At 58.4% G+C, this 17,637-nt stretch overlaps 1 protein-coding gene across 1 annotated transcript; it reads right to left on the bottom strand.

The window, feature by feature from the left end:
- Positions 1–10,729: 10,729 nt before the first annotated feature.
- C1QB (complement C1q B chain) lies at positions 10,730–15,750 on the bottom strand. Its single transcript, XM_074975182.1, has 3 exons — positions 15,640–15,750; positions 14,343–14,512; positions 10,730–12,381 (listed from the first exon to the last, which is right to left on the bottom strand). The coding sequence occupies exons 2-3, from the start codon at positions 14,497–14,499 to the stop codon at positions 11,810–11,812; spliced, it is 729 nt and encodes a 242-aa protein (XP_074831283.1). The 5' UTR covers positions 14,500–14,512; positions 15,640–15,750; the 3' UTR covers positions 10,730–11,809.
- Positions 15,751–17,637: the final 1,887 nt, after the last annotated feature.

Here is a 17,637-nt window from a genome sequence, read left to right as displayed (position 1 = left end):
CTCACTGAGCACCATGTCAATGTGATGAATTATATATGTCCATGGGGCTGTCAGCTGTGCTGGGGATATATGTGTCCCCGGGAATGCTGGCTGCATCAGGGGTTTATGTGTCCCCAGGGTTGTCAGCTGTATTAGGGGTATATGTGTCTCTTGAGCTTTTGGCTGTACTATGAATATATGTTTCCCCGGGTCTGGTGGCTATAATAGGGGTATATGTGTCCTCCAGGGCTGTCAGCTGTACTAGGGGTATTTGTATCCCCGGGCTGTCAGCTGTACTAGGGGTATATGTATCCCCAGGGCTGACAGCTGTACTGGGGGTATATGTATCCCCAGGGCTGTCAGCTGTACTAGGGGTATATGTGTTCCCGGGCTGTCAGCTGTACTGGGGGTATATGTATCCCCAGGGCTGTCAGCTGTACTAGGGGTATATGTATCCTCCAGGGCTGACAGCTGTACTGGGGGTATATGTATCCCCAGGGCTGTCAGCTGTACTAGGGGTATATGTGTTCCCGGGCTGTCAGCTGTACTGGGGGTATATGTATCCCCAGGGCTGTCAGCTGTACTAGGGGTATACGTGTCCTCCAGGGCTGTCAGCTGTACTAGGGGCATATGTGTCCTCCAGGGCTGACAGCTGTACTGGGGGTATATGTATCCCCAGGGCTGTCAGGTGTACTGGGGGTATATGTATCCCCAGGGCTGTCAGGTGTACTAGGGGTATATGTGTTCCCAGGCTGTCAGCTGTACTAGGGGCATATGTGTCCTCCAGGGCTGTCAGCTGTACTAGGGGTATATGTGTCCCCAGAGCTGTCAGCTGTACTCGGGGTATATGTATCCCCAGAGCTGTCAGCTGTACTAGGGGCATATGTGTCCTCCAGGGCTGTCAGCTGTACTAGGGGCATATGTGTCCTCCAGGGCTGTCAGCTGTACTAGGGGTATATGTGTTCCCGGGCTGGCAGCTGTACTAGGGGTATATGTGTCCTCCAGGGCTGACAGCTGTACTAGGGGTATATGTGTTCCCGGGCTGTCAGCTGTACTAGGGGTATTTGTATCCCCGGGCTGTCAGCTGTACTAGGGGTATTTGTGTCCCCGGGCTGTCAGCTGTACTAGGGGCATATGTGTCCTCCAGGGCTGTCAGCTGTACTAGGGGCATATGTGTCCTCCAGGGCTGTCAGCTGTACTAGGGGTATATGTGTTCCCGGGCTGTCAGCTGTACTAGGGGTATATGTGTCCTCCAGGGCTGACAGCTGTACTAGGGGTATATGTGTTCCCGGGCTGTCAGCTGTACTAGGGGTATTTGTATCCCCGGGCTGTCAGCTGTACTAGGGGTATTTGTGTCCCCGAGCTGTCAGCTGTACTAGGGGTATATGTGTTCCCGGGCTGTCAGCTGTACTAGGGGTATTTGTGTCCCTGGGCTGTCAGCTGTACTAGGGGTATATGTGTCCCTGGGCTGTCAGCTGTACTAGGGGTATATGTGTTCCCGGGCTGTCAGCTGTACTAGGGGTATATGTGTCCCCGGGCTGTCAGCTGTACTAGGGGTATATGTGTCCCCGGGCTGTCAGCTGTACTAGGGGTATATGTGTTCCTGGGCTGTCAGCTGTACTAGGGGTATTTGTGTCCCCGGGCTGTCAGCTGTACTAGGGGTATATGTGTTCCCGGGCTGTCAGCTGTACTAGGGGTATTTGTGTCCCCGGGCTGTCAGCTGTACTAGGGGTATTTGTGTCCCTGGGCTGTCAGCTGTACTAGGGGTATTTGTGTCCCCAGGCTGTCAGCTGTACTAGGGGTATATGTGTTCCCGGGCTGTCAGCTGTACTAGGGGTATATGTGTTCCCAGGCTGTCAGCTGTACTAGGGGTATATGTGTCCCTGGGCTATCAGGTTTCCTAGGGCTAGTGGCTTGTTGCTTTGGCCAGGACAAGGGTGTATTGGATGTAAGTGGCCAGCTCCAAACCCTACCTTTGGAACTGAGTGGTCTCTGGGAGTAGATGCTGTTTCCCCAGTGCTCAGAGACTCCCCTGGGAGCCCCATGAAGGGGATCCTCTAGGGAGGGCGGACGGAGCCCTGAGGACTCTGGCTGGCTGGCTGTGTTTGATTGCTGGACAGCTGTAATCGTGATGAGACACCGACACTGGAGTTTCACACTGAGAGATGCTGTCACACCCCTGTGGGCCAGCGGGGAGCCATGTGGCTGTAGCTCTGCTCAGGGGTGTATTGTGTGGGTGCAATGAGCCCGCTCTTGCCACTCCTCAGAGATCCAGGCACTTGTGAGCATTCCTCAGCATAGCTTCCCAATCCTTCTTATCTCTATTTTACAGACACTGAGGGGGGCAGACACTTGCCCAAGGTCACCCAGACAGTCAGTGGCAGAGCCAGGAAGAGACCCGGTTTCCTGACGCGCCAGGCTCGGCCTGAATCCTCTTGCCCTGGTCCCTGTGTGATCGTCGACCACTGATGGAAGCGGCTATGCAATACTGCCTGGCTGAAGGGACGACGCTGCATGCTCCCACTGCACTCGTTTTGCCCTGGTGTAAATCAGGCCTGTGGGGCCAGGCAGGGATAGAATCATAGAATCATAGAATATCAGGGTTGGAAGGGACCTCAGGAGGTCATCTAGTCCAACCCCCTGCTCAAAGCAGGACCAATCCCCAACTAAATCGTCCCAGCCAGGGCTTTGTCAAGCAGGGCCTTAAAAACCTCTAAGGAAGGAGATTCTACCACCTCCCTGGGTAAAGCATTCCAGTGTTTCACCACCCTCCTAGTGAAAAAGTTTTTCCTAACATCCAACCTAAACCTCCCCCACTGCAACTTGAGACCATTACTCCTTGTTCTGTCATCTGCTACCACTGAGAACAGTCTAGAGCCATCCTCTTTGGAACCCCCTTTCAGGTAGTTGAAAGCAGCTATCAAATCCCCCCTCATTCTTCTCTTCCGCAGACTAAACAATCCCAGTTCCCTCAGCCTCTCCTCATAAGTCATGTGTTCCAGTCCCCTAATCATTTTTGTTGCCCTCCACTGGATGCTTTCCAGTTTTTCCACATCCTTCTTGTAGTGTGGGGCCCAAAACTGGACACACTACTCCAGATGAGGCCTCACCAATGTCAAATAGAGGGGAACGATCACGTCCCTCGATCTGCTGGCAATGCCCCTACTTATACATCCCAAAATGCCACTGGCCTTCTTGGCAACAAGGGCACACTTCTGACTCATATCCAGCTTCTCGTCCACTGTAGCCCCTAGGTCCTTTTCTGCAGAACTGCTGCCTAGCCACTCGGTCCCTAGTTTGTAGCGATGCATGGGATTCTTCCATCCTGGCCGTAGCCACAGGTGATCTCCCAAAGGAGGGGGGGCCGTGTCTGGGGATGTGTGTCACAGAGTCCCTGGGCGATGCTCTGGAACTGCTCCCTACAAAGCCAGTCAGGACTCTGGTGAAGTCTCATCTCTGGGAGCAGACTGTCTGTAGGGCAAGAAGCTCACACAGGTTCCACCTTCCTGGGTCTGACCTCGGAGTATTCAGCAACCTCTCCCCCTCCGTGCGCTTCCCACAGCGAGTCCGCCCAGGCGGGGTCCTGGGGAAGCCAGAGGGTCCTGCACCCCAACTTCGCAGTCAGACATGACTCTTAGCCAGCCAGTAAAACAGAGGTTTATTAGATGACAGGAACATGGTCTAACACAGAGCTTGTCGGTGCAGAGAACAGGACCCTTCAGCTGGGTCCATTTTGGGGGGCAGTGAGCCAGACAACCACGACTGCACTTCACTCCATGTCCCCAGCCAGCCACAAACTGACTCCCCCTCCAGCCCCTCCTCCTCTGGGCTTTGTCCCTTTCCTGGGCCAGGAGGGCACCTGATTCCTTTGTTCTCCAACCCTTTAGCTCTAACCTTGTAGGGGGGAAGGGCACAGGCCATCCGTTACCAGGAGACAGAGTGTTGGCCATTTATGTACACTGGCCCTTTGCTCTGCAACAATTACACCCCTTATGCCACCACCTAGAGTCGTAAGAAACGCATAGGGGAAACTGAGGCACCCCTACAGTATTCAGAGGAAACATTAAGAACAGTCCCACTTCATCACATCTCTCCCCCTTCCAGACCAAACTGAGTGAGGTCACTTTAGCTGGTGACCTGGGGAAGTTTGAACCCACCAACGTCCCATTACATTCCTTGATGGGAGTTACACCAGGCCCTTCCGGTTTTACGCCCTCCCTTAGGTCGGGTGTGCTCGATGGCACTCGCAGGCTGCATTTGGGAAAGTTTATGCGGCCCGTGCCCTTTTTCCACCCCAAAACCCCTGGGGTTCAAACTGAGATCAAGCCTTCTCCCAGCGCTCCAGTCTGGAGTGCTGTGATTCGGGCTCTCTTGGTTAAGAGCCCCCATCTTGACTTTGGCCACCCTCTGGCCATGTGTCTCTGTCACCCGCCGCTCGGCATCAGCCCCTTTCATTGGATGCAGCCACGTCCGGGCAGAGGGATCAGTATACACCGCAAAGCACCGCCGCAATAGATACGGCTGCAGCTCTTTAAGGGCCTGTCCCATGGCCAGACATTTCTTCTTTATGGCCACATAATTCTGCTCCCGGGGCAGCAGCTTCTTGCTTGGGCACCCAATGGGGTGTCTCCCCCCCTTTGCATCGACCTGCATTAGCACCGTGCCCAGCCCTGTGTCTGTGGCATCGGTGAACACTGTAAAGGGCTTGGCACTGTTCGGGTTTACCAGATTTACCAGGCCCTGGGTTAGAGCCTCCTTCAGTGCACGGAGAGCCCTCTGGCGCTGTTCGGTCCAGACCACCTTGTCTGACTTCTCCTTTGTATATAGCTCAGTGATGGGAGTAGCTAGGGAGCTAAAGTGGGATACAACCCCTCAGTAGTACCCTGCCATCCTGATAAAGGCCTGGACCTGTTTCTTGGTCTGGAGAACGGGCCAATCTCTGATCCTCTTTACCAGCCCGTTGGACTGAGGGTGATCTGCAGAGGTCCAAGTGGGCCAGACCCCACATTTCTCCCACAAGCCCCAGAGCCGGGCTGACATGACATTGGACCCCTGGTCTGTAAGGACCTTGCTGGGGACCCCCCTCTGCTGAAGATGGTCAGTCTGCCACGGTGTCTGCCACAGAACCCCCGCCCCTGGGTAGCGGGTGGTGAAATCCATCACCACCAGGATGTATTTTTTCCCCAACCAGGTTGCCTTGCTGAGGAGCCCCACTATGTCCAGAGCCACCTTCTGGAAAGGTTCCTCTGTGATGGTCACGGGTCTCAAGGGGGCTTCACTCTTATCCCGTCCTTTCCCCACCTCTGGCCGGGGGCGCAGGACCTGCAGTGCTGCTGAGCTGCGTCACAGACTCCGGGCCAGTCACGGTTCTGCAGCAGCCACTGCCTGGGGCCCTGGATCCCCTGGTGTCCTGAGAGAGGGACATCGTGGGCCAGGTACGATAGCCTGCGGTGATACTTCTGGGGGACCATCAGCTGCCTCCTGATCCCCCACAGTTTTACTTCTCCTGGAGGAGCCCATTCCTGGTACTGGAACCCCTTCTCCCACGGGAATCTGTCCCTGCAGCCTTCCCCACGGGGGTTTGCAGTGCTGTGGCCAGCAAGTTCCCTCAGCTCCTCCAAGGAGGGATCCTTCTGCAGCCTGGTCTGGAATTCATCTGCTGGGGAAGGGAGTGGGACCTGTTCCCTCTCGCGGGCTGGGCCTGGTGTCACAGCCCCACTGAGCCCTGTCCCTGGTCGCTCCCTCCCTGCTGTGGGATCACTTCCCAGCAGTGCCTCTGGACCAGGCAAACCTGGTTGGCAGCCGACCTGCCCTGCCTGTGTCCCCCCGCAGCGGAGGTCTTATCTCCCCCCTTGCTCAGCGCTGTCCTTGCTGTCCCAGTGGGGGCAGGCAGCAAGCTCTCTGCTCTCCTTACAGCATCAGAGCCAGCGTGAGCCCCCTCTCCGGTGTGCAGTGGGGCAGGGAACATCTCTTTGTCCCACCCAGCCCCAGGGGTCTGGTTACAGGCTGGCAGGTATCCTAAGCCTAGCAGCTCCTCCCCCCCCCCCCCCCCGTGCCAGCCAGGTCATCTGCATTTTCACTGACCATTTCCCTCTCCGCCGATTGGTTCCCTGGATTCAAATTCAAACCCTTGGCCGTTACAGCAGAAGGGCCTGGATCCTGTCCCAAAGAGACACAGTCACCCCCCGAATAGGGTCTCACAGCAGATATCCTGGAGAACCCCAACGACTAGCCAGCCCGACCCCTCCTGGGTCTGCACAGGGATCTGGGCCATAAGCAGGGTGAGGGGCTTCATCCCTAGGACCTTCACCCAGTTCACACAGCCCCTCAGCATCTGAGGCTGCACCACCCAGGGCCTGACAACAGTTCTCTCTGTCCCAGGGTCTCACCACCCCAGGAATGTCTCCCCATTGACCTCACCTTCCGCTCCCACTGGGGGTCTGAGGGGCCTGAACCCAGGAGACTCCACACAGACATATAGGTTGGGGTCAGGAGTGGGAGCCTGTCCACCACCCCACCCATCTGGCTGATGGAGTCTATGGCCTTGCAACCCAGCAAGGGAGCTAGACACCTGGGTTTTTTCACAGGGATACCCTGGTTCAAATTGCCAGCCTGCTCAAGGCAGTGAGGTGGCATCCACATCCCCCCCTCCTTAACCAGGGGCAGCAATTTAGTCTCGAGGTTCCCTGCGGAACTGGCACCCCGGGGTCTATCCCCACTCACTCCTGGGAGGTCCCCTATGCCTCTCCGCTCCCCCACCGCCAGTTCATGCTGCTGCTGCTTCTGCTTCCCGCTGTCTCTCACAGTCCTCTTGCTCTCTCGGACTCAGCTCCAATCCCATCCATCTCCGATCCCCCGATCCCCATCGTGAAGACCCCCATCTGGTCGGGGACAGGAGTCTTGGGGATGCCTGGCTACTGCTCCAGCTGCTCCCAGATCCTCCCCCATCTGGGTCAGGAATCTTCTCCTTAGAGCGGTCATCATCCTCCAGCTGCACGATTAACTGTGCTTTGGAGAACTTTCCAATGCGCAGCCCTCTCTTTTTGCACAGGGTTACAATGTCCTTCTTAAGGAGACGGTGAGAGGCCATCACTCCACTGTTCCAAAGTTGTTGTGGACTCACAGGCCTGTGTGCTCTCAGCTCCCCACAATTTCCAGGGAGAACCCCTAGTGTGTCAGCCCTTCTCGAGGTCACCACCTCTTTGCCAGGGTCAAGCTGCAGACTCCTCCACCCCAGGACTGCTCGCTGCAATCCCCAGGGGGACCCTGTTACTGCAAAAGTTCTTCTCGCTGGTCACACACTCCCAGGGGTTAACCACCCCCCCCCCCCCGAAACCACTCCTCTCTGATCCATCAGCATGCCTGGTCCTCATCAATCTCCCTTTGTTTTACTGCTCCCCAGTCACTTACTGCAGGAAGTGCCATTCATGGGGTGCAGTACATCCCACCTCTGCCACCAGTTGTCATGGAGACCGTGGGCGATGCTCTGGAACTGCTCCCTACGAAGCCAGGCAGGACTCTGGTGAAGTCTCCTCTCTGTGAGCAGCCTGTCTTCAGGGCAAGAAGCTCACACGGTTTCCACCTTCCTGGGTCTGACCTCGGAGCATTCAGCATCCTCTGCCCCTCTGTGCGCTTCCCACAGCGAGTCTGCTCAGGCGGGGTCCTGGGGAAGCCAGAGAGTCCTACCCCCCAACTTCGCAGTCAGACGTGACTCTCAGCCAGACAGTAAAACAGAAGGTTTATTAGACGACAGGAACATGGTCTAACACAGAGCTTGTAGGTGCAGAGAACAGGACCCCTCACCTGGGTCCATTTTGGGGAGCAGTGAGCCAGACAACCCCGTCTGCACTTCACTCCATGTCCCCAGCCAGCCCCAAACTGAAACTCCCTCCAGCCCCTCCTCCTCTGGGCTTTGTCCCTTTCCTGGGCCAGGAGGTCACCTGATTCCTTTGTTCTCCAACCCTTTAGCTCTCACCTTGCAGGGTGGAAGGGCCAGGCCATCAGTTGCCAGGAAACAGGGTGTCGGCCATTCTCTGTGTCCAGACCCCTGCACACACCTGCCCTCTAGGGCTCTGCAACGATCATACACCCTTATCCCACCACCTATCATAGAATATCAGGGTTGGAAGGGACCCCAGAAGGTCATCTAGTCCAACCCCCTGCTCGAAGCAGGACCAATTCCCAGTTAAATCATCCCAGCCAGGGCTTTGTCAAGCCTGACCTTAAAAACCTCTAAGGAAGGAGATTCTACCACCTCCCTAGGTAACGCATTCCAGTGTTTCACCACCCTCTTAGTGAAAAAGTTTTTCCTAATATCCAATCTAAACCTCCCCCATTGCAACTTGAGACCATTACTCCTCGTTCTGTCATCTGCTACCATTGAGAACAGTCTAGAGCCATCCTCTTTGGAACCCCCTTTCAGGTAGTTGAAAGCAGCTATCAAATCCCCCCTCATTCTTCTCTTCTGCAGACTAAACAATCCCAGCTCCCTCAGCCTCTCTTCATAAGTCATGTGCTCTAGACCCCTAATCATTTTTGTTGCCCTTCGCTGGACTCTCTCCAATTTATCCACATCCTTCTTGTAGTGTGGGGCCCAAAACTGGACACAGTACTCCAGATGAGGCCTCACCAGTGTCGAATAGAGGGGAACGATCACATCCCTCGATCTGCTCGCTATGCCCCTACTTATACATCCCAAAATGCCATTGGCCTTCTTGGCAACAAGGGCACACTGTTGACTCATATCCAGCTTCTCGTCCACTGTCACCCCTAGGTCCTTTTCCGCAGAACTGCTGCCTAGCCATTCGGTCCCTAGTCTGTAGCGGTGCATTGGATTCTTCCATCCTAAGTGCAGGACCCTGCACTTATCCTTATTGAACCTCATCAGATTTCTTTTGGCCCAATCCTCCAATTTGTCTAGGTCCTTCTGTATCCTATCCCTCCCCTCCAGCGTATCTACCACTCCTCCCAGTTTAGTATCATCTGCAAATTTGCTGAGAGTGCAATCCACACCATCCTCCAGATCATTTATGAAGATATTGAACAAAACCGGCCCCAGGACCGACCCCTGGGGCACTCCACTTGACACCGGCTGCCAACCGGGACTTCCCCCGTTCGCCACGAGTTTTCAAAGATAATGGCCAAGGGCTCTGCAATCACAGCCGCCAATTCCTTCAGCACTCTCGGATGTAACTCGTCCGGCCCCATGGACTTGTGCACGTCCAGCTTTTCTAAATAGTCCCTAACCACCTCTATCTCCACAGAGGGCTGGCCATCTCTTCCCCATTCTGTGATGCCCAGCGCAGCAGTCTGGGAGCTGACCTTGTTAGTGAAAACAGAGGCAAAAAAAGCATTGAGTACATTAGCTTTTTCCACATCCTCTGTCACTAGGTTGCCTCCCTCATTCAGATACTTAAGAACTTAAGAACCTAGATACTTAAGAACTGCCTAGGAGAAACTGAGGCACCCCCACAATATTCAGAGGAAACATTAAGAACAGTCCCACTTCGTCACAGCTTCCCACAGCGAGTCCATCCAGGCGGCGTGCTGGGGAAGCCAAAGGTTCCTGGCCCCCAACTTCGCAGTTAGACGTGACTCTTAGCCAGCCAGTAAAACAGAAGGTTTATTAGATGACAGGAACATGGTCTAAAACAGAGCTTGTAGGTACAGAGAACAGGACCCCTCAACCGGGTCCATTTTGGGGGGCAGTGAGCCAGACAACCCCATCTGTACTTCACTCCATGTCCGCAGCCAGCCCCAACTGACTCCCCCTCCAGCCCCTCCTCCTCTGGGCTTTGTCCCTTTTCCGGGCCAGGAGATCACCTGATTCCTTTGTTCTCCAACCCTTTAGCTATCACCTTGCAGGGGGGAAGGGCCCAGGCCATCAGTTGCCAGAAGACAGAGTGTTGGCCATTTATGGCCCTTTGCTCTGCAACAATTACACCCCCTTATCCCACCACCTAGAGACTTAAGAAATGCATAGGGGAAACTGAGGCACCCCTACAGTATTCAGAGGAAACATTAAGAACAGTCCCACTTCATCACATCGTGTTTCCATAACACCAGGGCAGAATGAACAAGGGGAGGAAGGGAAGGAGTCTCCCGAAGTGTCTGAGCAGCACCAGGGCCTTTAACCCCTGCACCACCTGCTCTTGCTGGGCATGGCGGTGCCCTGAGTCCACACCCTGGTGCCTGTACCAGACGTGCCAGACACGCCCCAGCAATCCTGCAGCCCCAGCCCCTCCACAGCCCCACAGCCTCCAGAGCTCTGGCCACAGTCAAGGCCATTGCCCACGGAATGACATCTGATGAGAGAATCCATCAGCTCCGCACAGAGCCAGGAATGGGCAGCACCCAGCACCTTACCATCCTCCACAGCCACACAGCACCCAGCACCCTACCATCCCCCAACGGCCATGCAGCACCCAGCACTCTACCATCCTCCACAGCCATGCAGCACCCAGCACCCTACCATCCCCCAGCGGCCACGCAGCACCCAGCACTCTACCATCCTCCACAGCCACACAGCACCCAGCACCCTACCATCCCCCAACGGCCACGCAGCACCCAGCACTCTACCATCCTCCACAGCCACACAGCACCCAGCACCCTACCATCCCCCAACGGCCATGCAGCACCCAGAATGTTCCCAGCTCTAAGAGCTCTGCAGTCTTAGCTCTTGCTGTCTGGCTGGGAGCAGCCCCTGATGTGTTTGCTGAGCCCTGTGTTGGTGGCTGCCCAGGACTTCCCCTCCCTCACTGGGCTGCCCCAGACCACCCCAGTAGCACTGGCAGGCTATTTGTTAATTAAATCAGAACAGCAAAATCAATAGCAGACATCAAGTTTATTGGCTGTCTCTGCTCTGCGGAGCCTGGCTTAGGGCCTGAATGTGTGTGAGCATGCTCAGGCCTGGTGAGCACTAGCCCCAACGGACAGCAAGCAGCCACTGGAGTGGAGAAGGCAGTGGGGCTGGCTAGGATGCAGGTGTCCTCGCTGGAGGTCTCCTCCCTGTTACAGGCAGGGCAGCTGCAGGGTGTCAGGCTCTGTCTAGTCCAGCAGCTCCAGCTGGGTTGGAAAGGGGAGTGCAGATCTTGGATTGCTCCTGATGGATCATCTGCCGGGAGCTGGGGCTGGGGCGGGGCCTTTTGGCCTGACCCCATCGGCTCCACAGCACGGGTGCTGCAGTGAGCAGGCCACAGCGGCTCACAGCTGGGCATCCCCCTGGGAGAGGATGGCGGGCACTTCCACTGCACTCAAATATTTGTCTATCAGGGCTGGGCTGCCATGATTCTCCAGCATGAGCAGCCTTGGCCATAGAATTAATGCTGGGGAATCCCCACTGCTGTGACAGGAACCCCCACTTGACTGGGATTCCCTGGGCCAACCATCACTCTTAGCTGTGCTGAGGGGCTGGTGCTTTGCTCATTTTAAAGGGGTTGTGTCTCCCTCCCGCGGCAAGCAGAAGCTATGTGAATGCTATGGGCTGGGGCCTGGGATCCACAGGCGCTTGCCAGGGATTCAGGGACACAGAACGGGTCTCCTGGGGCCGGGCCTCCCTTGTTGTGGGTTCTCTGCCAGGGGGCTGCGTGCTGGGTAGGGCTGAAGCTGGTGCTGCACCAGGGGTGGGACGGTCAGTACTGAGAGAAGGCAGCTCTGTGCGGGGGAAGTGCCACGGTCCTGGGCCCTGAGCAGTAGCCGGCGCTGCTGCTGGGGAAAGCACTTCATGTATCAACGGGCTGCAGCGTGGAAGCCTGTGCCAGCGCGTGGCGCTCGGGAGTGACATGCGGGGAGCACGTGGGAGAGTGAGCGCTGGGGCGCTGTCCACAGGCGGCTAGGCGTCGGGGAAGAGCAGGAATCCGGAGAAGATGCTGTCAGCCCCTTCAATCCCCACCAGGGAATTCTTCTCGGTGGGCTCCAGCCACACGGACTCGTCTGCCTGCAGCCGCAGCACCACCCCCCCAGTGGTGACCTGGTAGGTATTGTGCACATAGTCGCAGAAGGTCACCACCTTCTCCCCCTTGGTGCCCTGGCCCTTCTTGATGTTGATGCACAAGTTGCCACGGGAGGTGACGTGGTAGGTGAAGTAGTAGAGGCCCGGGATCCGGCAGGTGAACCGCCCGTACCTGTTCTCGTAGTGCCCGTTCTCGTTGGTGATGATGCGGTCGAAGCGGATGGGCTGCTCCCGGCGTGGCAGCATGCTAATGGTCCTGGCAGCTGAGAATGCAGATTTGAGGGTGGTCTTGAAGTCCCCAGATTCACCCACTGGCCCAGGAGGACCCATGGGGCCCGGAGAGCCCTTGGAGCCGACGGGGCCTTTGGGGCCGACTTTCCCGGGGTGTCCGGGGCTCCCCGGCTCTCCTTTCTCCCCCAGCTCCATTTCATCGTCCACCCGCCCCGGGGCACCTAGAGAACAGGAAAAGAAGAGTCAGGAGTGGAAGGCTCACAGGCTCTGTTGTCGTTCCTCATCTTATCGCTAGCAGGTTCCTCGCTTCGCTGCTGAGCCCAGAGCGTGGCCTCAGATGTTCCACCAAAGCCATGCGACCAGCTCAGGGCCGGTGGACGAGGAAACCCTCCTCCAGTCTTTCTGTGCCGGAAAGTCCTCCACCCATGGCACAGGGACACTGGTGCCGGCTGAAACCCCCTGCCCCTCACACGGGGACACTGGTGCCAGCTGAGACCCCCCCACTGCTCACACGGGGACACTGGTGCTGGCTAAGACCTCCCCACACCTCACACGGGGACACTGGTGCCGGCTGAGACCCCCGTCCTTCACACGGGGACACTGGTGTCAGCTGAGACCCCCCCCCACCACTGCTCACACGGGGACACTGGTGCCGGCTGAGACCCTCGCCCCTCACATGGGGACTCTGGTGCCAGCTAAGACCCCCCCACACACACACAGGGACACTGGTGCCCACTGAGACCCACACAGGGACCTGCCCAGCATTTCCCGTAGTGGAGGTTTGCAGGATGGATTCCCAAATCCCACCAGGCAATTTGCTTCCCCACAAACGGCCTGTGTGTCGGCCCTTTAGGCTGTGCCCATGCGGGCTCCATTTTCATAGGCACTGCGAGTTCTTTCCCTGGGGCAGCCCCTAGAGCGCCCCTCGCAGGACGTGTGCTGGCCAGGGCTGCCCCAGGGGCGGGTCTCTGGGTTGTTTAGCGCAGGCAGACCGCAGGCCGCAGAACCTGCCCCAGGGGGGATGTGCTCAGGGCACGAGGCCGAGCTGCAGGTGCCACGCTGCACTCGGTGAACTGAGCAAACGCCCTCCTTCGAATGGCCTGGCAGCAGGGGCAGCAGTGCCAGGATGAGGCGCTGGCTCGGTGCAGTCTGCACAAGGCTGTGTCTGCACTAGCTGCTTCTCCTGAAAACTTACCACCGTTGCGGCCACCATGGGCGATGCATGAACCGCCTGTTTGGGGAGGCTAGCCCCCTGCCCCACTCCTTCTGCCTGAGTCCCCGCCCCTCCTGCCCACTGGAGCCAGAGGAGCCCCAGAGGAGCCCCAGCCAGCCCACCTGAGCTCCCCCAAGCCCCAGCCTGCCTGAGCCACCCCAAGTCCTGGCCTGAGTCACTCTGAGTCATGGGCCTCCGGCTGGCCTGAGCCAGCCAAGCCCTGGGCCACCAGCCTGCCTGTCCAAGCCCCTGGCCCGCTGCCCTGCCCGCCTGAGCCCCCGCCGGCTTTGGGAGAGAGGCAGAGCTAGGATGGGAAGAGGAGCAGCGTGGGCGGGGCTATGGGGGAAGAGCGGGACGCTGGAGCAGGGCCTCAGGCCAGTGCTCTGAAGGCGGCAGGCCAGCGGTGTGCCTCCAGAGGGAGGTGCCCCGCATCCTGTTTGGGGAGGCTTAGCCTCCCCGGCCTATTATACCCACTGCCCATGGCTGCCACCCGTGTAGCACTGATAGCAACGCCCTCACCCTCCTGCCCGAGGTGAAGCGCTCTGTCTGTCCCCCTCCTGTCTGCACTCGAAGCTCCTCCCTTGCACCCCTCTGGATCAGGCCCCATTCCTGCTCCCCTGCAGCAGGGATCCCTTCTCGCAGACACCTCCCCTCTCCCCTTTCTCTCAAGCCAGACCAGAGCCCCACCTCTCCCCTGGTGCTCCCCTCTTGGCCAGGGGGCAAGGAGGGACGTATTCCTCGCACCTGTGGCTGGCTGGTTCCTGCACTGGAAAAGTGCAAACCATTTGCTTCCAGCAATGCATCCTCCTGGCGGAGAGCAGCAAGGGCCGGGCTGTCTGGGCCGGCACTAACAGCTAACCCCGGGAATCATGCTTTACTCCGAAAGGGCCTTCAGGGAGCTGCTGTCATCCTGATAGCACCACTCTGGCCCAGAGCTCTGCCTGCTCCCAGCTCCTGCCTCCTTCTCACCTTTCTCTCCCTTCGGGCCGTCCACTCCATCTTGGCCATTGGAGCCCGGCTGTCCTGGTGCGCCCGGAATGCCCGGGATGGCGGCGTAGCCCTTGCAGCTATCGGCCCTGGCCAGGGGGACCGCGGCCAGGCAGAGCAGCACGGCCCACAGCATCATGTCAGCACCAGCGCTGGAGAGAGCAGGGGGACACAGCACAGCTTACAGGGCAGCACGGGGTGATGGGCTGGGCAGCAGGCTGCCAGGAACAGCGCAGCCCTGGGGCACCGTGCCATGGGGACATTCCACCAGTACTGATGAATGGGGAGAGATTGGCCCCCGGACCGCACATCTCCTCCCCTCCCCAGATAAGAACAGCCTCAAGGCTCAGGCACCGGCGGCCCAGTCCCCAAGCTGCGGGGCAGCGCAGGGGAGAAGAGAGGAGCAGCAAAACCTTCGGCGTTTGCAGAGCTTCTGTGGAAGGGACAGGGAGAGCAGCACGCGCGGCTCTCACGTCTGCACCTCACCCAGCTCAGGTCAAATCCTGCCCCAGCTCCCACTGCTCTGAGATCCCGCCGGCTCCACCGGCTGCAATTCCCCATCCAGCCACAGAACCAAAACATTCGGGGCCAAACCCTGCTCTGATTTACACCACTGCAAACCTGGAGTGGCTCCATTAGCTTCAGTGGCGAGATTCTGGGTTTGCTCCAGAGTAACTGAGAGCAGGGTTACATCCATAAGCCACCCTCCCAAACCATCTGTCCCCCAGGGCTTTGTCCTGCTGTGGGGCTTGTCCCCTGCCCAGGCTAATGGGCTGTCTCATCAGGCACTGAGCTGAACTGCCAGCATCAGTGCGCCAGTCTCTCCAGTTCTCCCTGACCGTCCTGTCCGAGCCATTTGTGACTGTGACACACCGGACAGGAATTATTTCAGGGCAGGTCTCTGGCCTGTGTTATTCAGGTCAGACTAGATGATCACAATGGTCCAAGCTGGCCTTGGAATCTCGGAATCTCCTGGTCCTACAGACCAAGAGCCCAGCACCGTATAAGCCAGACACAAAACACTGCAACATCAGGAGCTGCTTCTCGGCAAGGTTAGCTTGGCTGGGAACGCACGGCTGGGGCAGGGCCAGAAACCCCTGGGAGCTCAGTGCAGGGCTTGCTCCACAGCTCAGAGCCGAGTCTGCTCTCGAGCCCAGAGGGAGCCGGGTGCAGAGAGGGTTCTGGAGCCCTGGCAGCCCCTTAGGGACACTGCTCTGTCCAAGCGCCCGGCTCGTTCGTGGCTATTAAGGAATTGGGCACCGTGCGGGCTCGCTCTTACCTCGCAGCGTCCTGCAGCAGCGAGCAGGGATGAGGCCGGGTGCGTCTCCGTCCAGCTTGGCAGTGACCCTGCACAGGGAAAGCAGAAGTTTGCGTGAGAAGACAAAGGCTGGGCAAGGAGAGGAACTGGCCACATCCCTTTTTTATCGTTGGCTCTGGCCCTTCTGCACACTGGCACTTTCACATCCCCCGCTGCCCCGCTCGGAGCTGACCACAGGCTCTTTCTGCAGGCTCAGCAGGACCCCCGGTGCCTGAGCCCTGCAGGGAGCCTGGGCGTGGCTGGGCCAGAGCCTCTGGCCATCGGCAGCTCTTGGCCCGAGCCCTAGAAAGTGCTGCTCAGTGGGTCTGTTCTTACTGGGGTACGTGTCCTCACCTGCCCTTATAGGAAACTCCCCAAGAGGGTCACAGGCTGCTAAGATCCAATTCTACCTGGCCCCCCTGACCCTGCTCTGAGTCCCCCCTCTGAAAACCCAGAGCAGCCGGGGCAGTCTCTGCGCTTACACCCTGGTGATAGAGAGCTGGTTTGGGGGCATTGTGGGAATGAGGGTCACTCGTGAGCACCCAGCCCTATGCCCTGTGGCTGCACACGAAGGTGTCGCTAACTTCCTGGTGGCACTGTGCAGACAGAGCCCCCCCTCCCACGCCCCGGGTCAAAGAAAACACTCCAGTGGGTGTTCATGGGGTGAGGATCTGGCCCCACTCATTGGTGCTGCTGGGACCCACTCGCCTGGGCCAGACGAGACATGGGCTGGGAGACGTGACGGTGCTGAGGTCCCAGGGCTGCACTTATCTGCTTCCAAGGGTCCATGTGAGTGTGAGGGTGCCAGAGCGGCTGTAACGTCCCCCGTGCCAGCCCACCAGCTCCCTTGGATCCCTGGCGCTGCCCGGCCTGCCTAGACTCACCCCTCCCACACATCTCCCGAGCCAGCCCCCGTGTTCCAGGGAGTCACCGCTGGGCCGACGCTGAGGCAGAGATGCAGCTCTCAGGGGTGCAAATGGAAGGGCCAGCCCCCACTTTAACTCACCTCTGTCTGGCTCCTCAGCGTGGAAGTGCTGCAGGTTCGCCTCCACTGGGGAGTGTGTGTGCAAAGGTCAAAGGGGGCCAGCTGTGCCCATCACCTCTGCATCTGGCCCCTGACTCTGCGGGATGCTGTCCCCTGGACAGAGCGCTGGGCAGCCAGCACAGAGACACTCACCGCCTGGCAAAGCCTCATGCCGCAGTCGAGAGCGATTCCATCCCATCGCTAAGAACCGCCCTCCCTCCCTCCCGCGTTTCCCAGCCTCGGGGCATGCGGCTAATGGAGCAGGAGCCCAGCTGGGCTGGGGGTCACAGACCATCGAGGGGCTGCCATGTGCTGTGGAGAGGAAAGGAACCCGGATTCCCTGTCCCTTGGGACTCTAGCCGCCACATCTGGCTGCCTCTTTCTGTTAGGAGTTGGCTCTCTAAGATCCCCCCTGCGTGAAAGGCGAGCCGGAGGGCTTGTGGGGCCCTGTCCATGCCTGGAGTCACGCCTCCTCCAGCTGCACGCGGCCTGGACTATCCCAGAGAACCCCAGTCAGAGCAGGCCTGGATCTTGGTAGCACCAGGCACATTTCTTAAAATCGATTCCGCCTGCCCTTGCTCCCTGCCGAGCCTCTGCCCCGTGGGCCACACTCAGCCCTGCTCCTGGCACATGCACTCCCCAGCCTCCTGGGGCTGCCGCGGCTCACACCAGGCTGGGATTTGGCCTGGGGTGTCCACACAGTGGGGCCTGATCCTGCATTCCCCAGTGACTGTGATGGCCCTTCCGGCGCTCAGTGTCACGCAGGGCCAGGGGTGTGGGTCAGGCTCCCCTGCCCTAGGGGGAGCTCTCGGTCAAGCGGATTTCAAGTTGAAAGGGCTCCTTGGAAGGTCCCTGCTCTGCAGATATTTGGCTTGATTCATTGGTAGAGTTTGTAAGTGCTTTGAACCAGCGAGTGGCACATGCACGCCCCTGCAGATCCCCGGGGAGGTGCTATT

The sequence above is a fragment of the Natator depressus genome, chromosome 18 (assembly GCF_965152275.1).
Source record: "Natator depressus isolate rNatDep1 chromosome 18, rNatDep2.hap1, whole genome shotgun sequence".
Taxonomy (NCBI): Eukaryota; Metazoa; Chordata; order Testudines; family Cheloniidae; genus Natator; species Natator depressus.
The sequence above is the reverse complement of the archived record's forward strand: the minus strand, read 5'-3'. Positions and strand labels throughout refer to the sequence as shown.